Source organism: Pogona vitticeps, chromosome 9 (assembly GCF_051106095.1).
Source record: "Pogona vitticeps strain Pit_001003342236 chromosome 9, PviZW2.1, whole genome shotgun sequence".
Lineage (NCBI taxonomy): Eukaryota > Metazoa > Chordata > Lepidosauria > Squamata > Agamidae > Pogona > Pogona vitticeps.
Window position 1 is genome coordinate 25,865,131 of NC_135791.1, and position 9,719 is coordinate 25,874,849.

Genomic DNA, 9,719 nt, shown 5'->3' on the forward strand with positions numbered 1-9,719 from the left:
CCGCCACTGCTACGGCTCCTCTTGCTACTACGACGCCGCAGGAGAGCTAGCGAGAGAGGAGGGTGGGAGGGAGGGAGGGAGGAGGGGTTCCCATGGCAACGGGAGGTGAGGGCCCTATCCTCGCGCTCCCTCCCCACCTCGGCTCGCGGGAGCCATGGCAACGCGAGGGCCCCCACCCCCACCCCACCCCCGGCGCCGCCGCTCCTTCCTCCCCTCCACCCCGTCCGAATCTTAAACGGCTCCTGGGATGGGGGTCTCCATAGCAACGGGGCCTAGTCCCGGTTCTTGCCCCCCCCAAAAGTAGGCAAGGTGGAGTGGGGAGGAGCGGTTGCCTAGCAACCGGCGGCCATCATCCCTCTTCCGATTTTATTGAGGTTGGGTGGAGTTTCCAGGGGATGTGGAGGATGTTTCGCTCCCGAGGTAGAAGCAGGGGTTGCTATGACGACCAGGGAGGAGGGAGAGGACGAAGAGGAGGAGTAGCCAACTCGTTGTTATAGCAACAAGGGCGCACGCAGGAAAGGTCCCTGCCCCAGAGGTCTTGCAGTCTAAAATGGGTGGGGCAAAGTTCTGCTCTCCAGGTGTTCTTGGACTACATCTCCCATCAGTCTTACGAGGCCTAGTGTCAACAGCATCTGGGGTGGGCTGTGCTTGGCCACGCAAGAGACCCTGGAACAATGGTAGGAGAGAAAGAGAGAGAGAGAACACACTGTGGGCGTGTGCCGTTGATTCCTTTCCATAGACTTGAAATGTCTGTTTTCCTGCTACCAGAGGGAAAGAAGTACCCCTGGTTTATGGGCGCAATTTTAAATGCACAAGAACAGGAGTAATCAGTGAGGCTCTTGCTTGCAGAGACCCCCTGAGAGGCGTTTGCAAAGCTAATGCAATACAGTGCTATCTGTCCTATACAGAGGCTATTAAAAATGTCTCTCTTGCCTCCCATGTATTTGCAAGTTCGGTTTCATGGAGCAATGCAATTGGCAGAGTTTTTCTTGGATGACCGTTCCTCAAGGACCTGAGGAAGGTGTTGATGGGGAAACTGGGAGACACTGGAGACCTTATTCTTCAATAGGTTGCAGCGGTCTTGAGGTCATGACTTCGGTTCTCAGTCTGCCACCAACCCTCTGAGCTGCTCCTTCCTTCCTTCCTTCCTGCCTTCCTTCCTGCCTTTGTACTGATTCTTCCCTCTGTACTCAGACTGGGCGCTGGCTTGCTGGGGGCCTCCCCAAGCGACCCTGATGATCATCCTCTCAGAAACTAACAGAGCAAAACAGTTTTCTCAAAGGATCGATTGGCTATAGCACAGGATCCAGGCCAAGAAAATGGCAATACAGATCTGTCCAAAAGAAGGAGTTGGGGTGGGGGGAGCTGGAAAGAATTGGTGATACTCAGCCTTCACTTCTACTTCATTATTTATTGCATTTCCTTTTCAGCAGGACAAATACTGTTTTAGCAGGGGGAAAAGCAGGATCCTGGTGGTGTTGGTACTCTCAGCCCTTCTTCTCCACATCAGGTATAGTGTTATTTTTCTCATTTATTTTTATTTGTTGCAGCTTATGAAGCATTCCTCCCCCAAGACACGGGTGACATGGGTCATTCTACTCCCACCCATTTCATCCTTACAACATGCCTGAGAGTTAGTAGGATTCAAGGTCCACCACCTTGACAGTCACTGCATTTCCATGCAGTTGTTCTGCTGTAGCTGGACTGGTGTGTTATATAGACTCACTGCGTCTGCTGTGTTCTTGTCATAGACATGTTGTCTGCAATGTTGTGTTCTTGTTTACCCTTGCAAGTGGCTGGAGGTGGTGATTTTATTGAAAGGCAGCGTAACAACAACCTACTTTACAAGGCCGTACCGACAATGCCTAAGAAAAGTCGTTACTGTATAAATATTAGGCAATGCAGTTATCATTTTGAGGGAAATACCTGTCAGGACATGTGTGACAAGCAGGGGAGCCTTGGGTGTTGCATGGACTATATGGGGATAGTGGGAAGCAATCATCTTCGTGTCCTTTACCACCAGAGATCCACTGGGCTCCTTGTCATCCTCATCATCTTAGAACTTAGGTGTGCTTTGCAGAAGCTGAGAGATTTGCCTTCACCACAGATTTTTTCCTCAAGTATAGTACTTAATGTAAGGTATGGCCTAGAGTGTCAGGATATGATTTGAGGCTCCTGGGAGGAAAGGAACCACAGCAGTGCCCAGGAGGAAGGAAAGAAGGCAGGCAGCCGCTTTCTTATGGGGAAAGAAGTGAAGGCGTTCCCTTGAGGAGTTCATTGCCTTGAGGGCTACATTACATCTGTCCTCCAGAGACCAGTCAGTGAGAATCAAGCAGTCTGTCCGTAGTGTGGCAGATGATGAGGAAGCACTGGCTCTGTTATTATACAAAAGGGAACTGAGAAGATGTATGTTCCCTTCCCTTTTGGTGGATAGACCACCCTCAGGTGAGGCTGGCTTCCTTCTCCCCACCCTTTTTCGTTGTCTGTTCAGGAAAGGGAAGGCTGCAAAGAGGTTATGGTTCCTTTAACAACAGAAAGCCCTTGATCCCTCCAGGGAAATGAACAAGCTTGCTCTAAACAAGATTAAATAAAAGCAGCCCCTCCCCTGCCCATCTGCCACACCAGAAAGATTAGTGGTTTTAAAAAAAAAGCATATGTTGAGGGGCCATGAGGGACCATGCTCATTAGCGTGACTCTTTTGTTTGGCTTCTCTGCTGCCGGCTGATGCTCAGCAGGAACTCAAAGCATGCTCACAGGAATGTTGGTGTGTCCTCTCTGGCTTTACTCCTCTTGGAAGGTGCTGTTCCCACATAGCTTCCCTGTCTGTTCAGCGTTGTCCATCCAGCAGGATTTACCCGTCTGGCTTACCTGGCTTCCCAGCAGCAGCTGTAAATGCTCTCCTCCTTGAAATTCCAGTCTTGATAGAACACCATAACCCAAATTTTGCCTTCAATGAGGAACCTGATGTTCTGCAACTGGTCGGTATTTTGAAAAGGAAGTAAAGTTTTGAAGGTCTAGGCTATGGAATTTTTCTTTCCCCTGGATGCATTCAGAATAGATCTGAGCCTCAGAGTCGTAATTCTGCAATTGTTCCTTCTTTATGACTGCCAGGTAAACCAAATTTGGATGGCCGAGCCTGGCGCTGCAGGTCCCACCTTGGGCCAGAGACCAGGGAGCCTTTTAGCTTCTCTCCTGCCTTCACAAGATGCGCATCACCTTCTGCCAGGGGGTGCTAGTCGCTGCCATAACTGTTAACCTGCTCGTCCTCTACTACATCTCACGGCTACAGCAGCGCGTCTTACACCGACACAGGGACCGCGTGCCACCGGGCTCCCATCAGCAGCTTTGTTCTCCTTTGAGGCCCGGTGTGACCCTCCTTATCCGGGAGTTTGAGGACTTTGAAAACTATGTCCCTGATGTGGTGCGGTCTTTCCTGAAAGACCAGCCCGAGCTTCCGGTGGTGGTGGTGGCAGACCGCCTTCCGTACCCTCCCATGGTTCTACCCAGCGCTCCCAATGTCCAGGTGGTCCTTCTCAAGCCTTCCCCCCATCAGGCCATCCACACGTTTAGGCCGGAGACTTATGTGAGGACAGAATACGTGGCCCTGGTACCCGACGGGGTGAAGGCGGATTCGACATCCCAGTTGGAGCGCATGTTGGAGGAGTTCAAGAGCAGCCAAAATGAGGCCAAGATGGTGGCCGCTCCAGTGCAGGCGCTGGCCCCTCTCCAGTGCTTGAACCTTAAGGTGAGCCTAAAGGAATGGACAGCTGAGTACACGGCATCGCCTCCTTCTTCCAAGCTGTGCCAGGCCTTACGGGGAGAGGCTGTCCTTCTCCTCCGCACCAGGGACCTCTTCAATCTCTCGGTGCCCTTGGCCAAGCCCCTGCTGACCTCCCTCTTCATTCAGAGCTCCCTGCGAGGCTGGGCTGTCCGGGTGGTCGGCATCTCCTTCTCCTCCCTCCACCTGCCCCTGCTCTCTTCCTCTCATAACCAGTGGAAGGCAGACAACCTGGCCAAGGCCAACCGGCTGCAGTTGTTCCAAGACTTTGGCATCAAGCGAGTGATCCTGGAGGACGGGAAGGAGCAATGGTTTGGCTGCAGCAAAGAGACCCCACGATGCTTTGGCACCATCCACAACGACATGCCAGACTACCTCTACCGGAACCGCTGGACTCCTCCGTGCTGCCTCAAAGCGTTGAGGGAGACGGCCAAATACGTCATCAACATCTTGGAGACCTCCGGGGTGCGGTACTGGCTGGAAGGCGGGACGCTTCTCGGGGCGGCCCGTGACCAAGACATCATCCCGTGGGATTACGACGTGGACCTCGGCATCTACCTGGAAGATATCCCGAACTGTGAGCTCCTCAGGAGCGCAGAGGTCGGCTCGATTGTGGACGAGAAGGGTTTCGTCTGGGAGAAGGCCATCGAGGGGGACTTCTTCCGAGTCCAGTACAGCGAACACAACCATTTGCATGTGGACTTGTGGCCTTTCTACTCCAAGAATGGGGTGATGACGAAAGACACGTGGATGGACCACCGGCAGGACATTGAGTTCCCCGAACACTTCCTGAAGCCCTTGGTCCCCATCCAATTTGCTGGTTTCCTTGCCCTGGCACCCAACAATTTCCGGAGCTTCCTGGAGCTGAAGTTTGGAGAAGGGGCGATTGAGAACCCCGAGTATCCTAACCCAGCCCTGAAAAAGATGGATAAGGGCAACAGACGGGGTGCTCACAGGAGAGAGGAGGCTGTGGATTAGTGTCCCAATGCCAATCCCTTCCCTCTTTTGAATACCAAATGCATACAGGCCGTGCTGCGCTCAGGGGTCTAGCTGCTTGTTGCCGGGACCTCAGCGTTTGCGCAGTGTGAGGGAGATGTTTGCAACACTGAATGTACACCAGAACTGCCTGGCCTGATCTGGCCAAAGGCCTCTGGAGCCCAGCCTTCTGTTCCTGCCAGCAGCCGGCCAGATGCCTCCAGGGGGCTTGTAGACAGAGAGTGAAGGTAATCTTTTTCCCTTGTTGTTCGTTCCCAGCAGCTGAGATTCAGAAGCAGATGCCCTCTGTCTGTGGATACTGTATTTCACTGTTCTATAACAAACGCGTCTCAAAAAGAATGATTATCAGGGAGGGAGGCTGTTCCAGAGGGCTGCAAGCCTCACAGCTGCACAACATCCTGTTCGCACGGTGGCCAATTAAATTTCAACATTTCCCCCTTGCCAGAAGGAATTTTGAGGAGAGGGTGAGATAGACTGACTAGTCAAGGATCGGAAGCAGGTTTTAGAGAAGCTAACCAAGCAGCAATCACAGACCAAGAATTAGAACAGGTAGCTCTTGGGCATGTAAGAAAGGCTTCGCCTCTTTGTTTTCAGCAGTTGCCAGCAAAATACGGCTGGAACGCAACAGGAGAAGTGACTGCTGGGGTCTGGGAAAGGGTAAAGGAGACTCTTTCCACATGAGCCCTGCTCATATGACCCTTGCAGATCCACCCTTCTTGCAAGGCCCTTGGTTAGTAAGATAGTAATAAAGCTGCTTTCTAATGGGACTGCCCGGGTTGGCCATTCATTGCAAAAACCAGCATTCCTATGCCCATAAAAGGGAAGATTTAAGAAAAGCAGATACTGTACTTAGGATGCTGGAAGATTCTCTCTCTCTCTCTCTCTCTCTCTGCAGCTGTTGCCTCTCATTGACCCTAAACCTGTTATCTGAGGAGAAGGTGGCATTCCAAGGCAGCGCAGTAGGCCAATAAGAGTATTTCAGGTTTCCCTTGTGCGGCACACCCTTTTGAACACTAATTCTCATGAACAAGCTCTTTGCAAGAAGAAAGCTAGTCCATCAGGGGGAAATGTTCTTTCTTGGCCTTTCTCGTGTCAGTTTCACTTGTCTACAGAGGGCGAAGATTACAAACTCTGATCCCTGTCGCGCTGCATAGGCCCAAATCTCTGCCTTGTTGAAAAAGGTCAGGCGGTGGTCACTTTCCCCTGAATTAAGCAGGGTAGGGCATTTTATTTTTTTTTAATGAAACTGGAATTGCTCTCAGTTTGAAGAGAGCCTCTTTCATTCCACCCGCTCCTCCCCAGAGGTACTTTCACTGAAATCTCATAGCCGGCACATTTATTCCCGTTTCAATTAAGTAATGGCCCACTGCAAAGCAAACTTGAATGACTTGTTGTTTTGGACTCAAAACACTTTAGATCCACTTAACAGGTACTCTGCAAAATTTCAGCGCATGAAATTGTCTAAAAAGAGAAAACCAAGGACTGAGCTGGCACTTTCTAAACAAGTTGCGCAGCGCCTACCTCTCACATCTTGTGCTGCTCGGTCCCATATATGTCTACTTGAAAGGAAGTCTTACTGTGTTGCATGAGACTTGCACCTTCCTCCCCACCCCAAAAAAGGAAGAGTGTGTTTGTGTGAATACTGTACAACCCACATGCATCCAGAGCGTTTAAATTTGTTCAAGGGCTGTTTGGTACAGCTGTTTCATCTTATCTTCCTAAAAGTTGCTCACTGATAAACTGTGGGATGCATCGCATGTGTTTGGCACAAGTAGTGCATTTCGTGGCCCCGGCCTCGAACTTCTTGTGTTTTCAAAAGGATTGAAATAATAATAATAACAATAAAAAAGTAAAAGAAACTTTGTGGCATTCACATTTAATTGTTTCTTTTACATTTGGTCATGTTTCCCTCCCTTGATGTTTGTTTTGAAAAATAAAAAAAGATGAGTGTTGTAAAATCAGGTACAAAATATCACTCTGTTAAGCAGGGATGTCAGATACAAATCATCCTTCCCTGACTTGTTGACCTTAGTCCTGTAGGGGTGTGTGAGTTGTAGTCCTCAGAGTCTAGGAGGCACAGGGCTGGGGAAAGCAGGATTAAGCAGGGGTCAGAGTAAATTGGGCAACTTTGGCGGGTCCAGGGATCGCTTTTCTGCCACAGGGATCCTCTGGGTGTCACAAAGATCTCCAGATATGAGAAAGAAAGGAAACAGCTGTGGGAAAAGGAACGGGAAGTCCAGTTCCAGATTTGAGAGACTGGCGTTGGTGTTTTTGATCTTCATTATTGCCGTTTTGAAATACGACCTGTTTGAAAACAGAATCACTGGTCCTGGCCGGCTTTTAGGAGTAGCAGTTTGCCTCTGTTTTGCTGGAGAAAACCATTTCTGGCTAAAGTTGTGGGAGAGTTCAACCGGGCTGCGATAGCAGGCAAGTTGGGGGGTCAACTACTCTTTGGCCACCCCTGCTTGCAAGGAAGAAGGCATGACAAGAAAAGTTTCAAATTTTAATTTGGCCAAAGACCCTATTGGCTGGGAATTCTGGGAACTGCCAGGCTCTCCTTCCTCCTGGGCACAGTGGTTTATAGAGGGTCAGGTGGGCAGGGAACGCACGCCTGTCTCCCAGAGGCGAAGGATTGCACAATCCTTTCCTGGTCGCTTCCAGTGTCTGGAACAGGATTCTGGCTTGGCGCAGGAGCGTCTCTTCTCTTCTAAAATGCACTGCCTTTTGGGGGCTGTGATGCCAGCACACAGGAAGTGGCTTTGCACACCACGCCCTCTTGCTCCATGTCCGCACAAATGGCTTCCTTATTGCCATCAGTGCCTTATGCAGGCGTGACTGTATAGTTTAAGCGCGACTGGGTTTTATGTTCTCAGCCACAGAGATAAAGGAATTTTTAAAACTGTCATGAGGATTTTGTATGGCAGTCACATGGAAGGCTTGGTGCCCCTTCCCCCCCCCCCCTCGGGAGGAAAGGTTATGAGCCAATGCTGTGCTTTCAGCTTGAAAACCAAAACCTGTTTCTTGAAAGTTACCCAGATTAAAACGCCTGGACGTGTGACTCTTTTATGGTTGTACTGATGTTGGATCCTGCTGCTCCCTCCTGAGGTCCCTAAGCATCCCAAAAATCTGCTCCTTTGCCACAGAATTGAGGATGTCTCTACCGCATTCTCATAACCTGCACCAAACTAGTATTATCTGGGCATTTTGAATGACGGACTGTGACAAACCAGTGTACAATGAGTCTCCCATACTCTGCCTTCTCTTTCTGCTTTCTAGAAAAGGTAGGCGAGAGGGAAACATTTTGGTGCCTCTAATGCAGGATGTGCACCTTGCCCCTCATGCTGTCAAGGATGATGATAGCTGTAGTCCAACATAGCTGGAGGGCAGCAAGCCATTAAGGAAGACTAGTTGAAGGCCACTGTCTTGGGCACTGCTGAATGTACATATAGAGAGTTTGCTGCGCATTCTTGCGGCATCTGTGTGCATAGGGTGATTGTGATTTAGAAAGCAGAAGGGATGTTTAAATTAGGCCTCCACATCATATAATGCCGTAGTGGCTCCCCCCACTCTCAATTCCCATTAGAAGCACAGAAAAGTGGAAAACAGATGTACAGCTCCTGCTAAAAGCTGCAGTACTCCAGTGCCCAGGCTGTTCCGTACGAGTCTTTTTCTTCTAGTTACTGTGCTCTTTTAAAAAGCACAAACATTTAAAGGCATGTTCTCTTTCCATGTTCTGGCTCTTGGCTGCCTGCTGACACAGGGGACAACATACAGAAAAGTAAACGGCTGGCCCTCAAATATTTTATCACTCCTCCACCTGACTATGTAGACAAGGAAGGAAGGAAGGAATCCTACCATACAGGAAAAGGATGAAGCTAAAGGAAACATCATCTCCTGTGCAGGAAGCACATGAGCCTGAAAGGGAAGCAGGGATCAAAATGGGCAAGATTTGTGGACCAGGTTGGAGCAGGCTCTAATCCTGGGAGAGAAGTTCTCGGCTAGAGTTAGAAGAGGCAAATACGTCACCCCTTCGGTCTTTGCTGTGTAATATCCTGTGCTTGGCAGCAGAAGGGCAGCCATCGTTGTCATCAGGTGGGCTTAATTCAGAGAGCCGTGCCCCCAAATCTTGAAATATTTGAGCCGTAAAGGCTCCTTTCCCCTTTCCCTGCTTGATTGCTGCTGTGTCCCCAATTTGCACCGTGCTCCAGGCTTTTGATGCAACCTGGTATCTCAGAGTAAGCCAGGTCCCTTGGGAAATCTTGTTTTCTAAGCTGGACAGTCCTGTGCAAAACCCAACAGCTGCCCAGGAGGCAGAAATGGAGCAGAGGATGCCTCAAAGGAAGTGGGCTGTTGGTCCACGAAAACTCAGTTTTACAGAAGCCACAGGCGCCTTGGGCGTTCTGATCCAACAGACTGAGACATCTCTCCTGTGGAAATGAGTAGAGAGCCTTTCCCCCTGTTATTTCAAGTCACCATGAAAAGCTGCATCAGGACAAGACGCTGTTTGGGGACATAAACCATACCATGTTTTGCTAGCAATGGTGCCAGCAGTGGGGTTTTCTTTTGAGATTAAACGCTAGTGGGGATTTCTTCTAACTATACCTTTGTAGGTTTGGGTCCCTTGTGACTGATAACAAATTTTTTCCTGTTTTTTTTTTTTTTTTTTTTTTGGAAACAGGAACATATTTTCCAGAATCTCCACACAAATCTCACCCTCTTCGTTTAGTACTAGGCGTTCCAATTCACATGGCAAATTTTAAGTCCAATCTTCCAGGCTGTAACACAGCCTTCAAAGGGTTGAATGAATATGTTCTGTAACGAAGGCTGCCAGTGCTCCCCCAGGCAGATGGGGGCAATTCTGAAGTCATTGCTTTCGAAGAATGTGCCATTGAGGAAATGAGCAACAGGGGCTCACCCGTCTCACCTGTACTCTGCCAGCTGATTT

General features: G+C 49.7%; 1 protein-coding gene across 3 annotated transcripts; it reads left to right on the plus strand.

Annotated features, from left to right (window-relative positions):
* Window positions 1-66: 66 nt before the first annotated feature.
* On the plus strand, window positions 67-6,633 carry FKRP (fukutin related protein). 3 transcript variants are annotated; one of them, XM_020787136.3, is made up of 3 exons: window positions 67-105; window positions 1,431-1,510; window positions 3,112-6,633. In XM_020787136.3, the coding sequence occupies exon 3, from the start codon at window positions 3,206-3,208 to the stop codon at window positions 4,754-4,756; it is 1,551 nt and encodes a 516-aa protein (XP_020642795.3). In that variant the 5' UTR covers window positions 67-105; window positions 1,431-1,510; window positions 3,112-3,205; the 3' UTR covers window positions 4,757-6,633. The 3 variants fall into 3 exon arrangements, with proteins under 3 accessions (XP_020642795.3, XP_020642794.3, XP_078236150.1); XM_020787135.3 differs by lacking the exon at window positions 67-105 and adding an exon at window positions 140-677; XM_078380024.1 differs by lacking the exon at window positions 67-105 and having other exon boundaries at window positions 140-1,510.
* The last annotated feature ends 3,086 nt before the right edge of the window (window positions 6,634-9,719 follow it).

Bases quoted from the DNA above. Each gene is read 5' to 3' on its own strand.
- FKRP (XM_020787136.3), top strand. From the start codon at position 3,206: ATGCGCATCACCTTCTGCCAGGGGGTGCTAGTCGCTGCCATAACTGTT.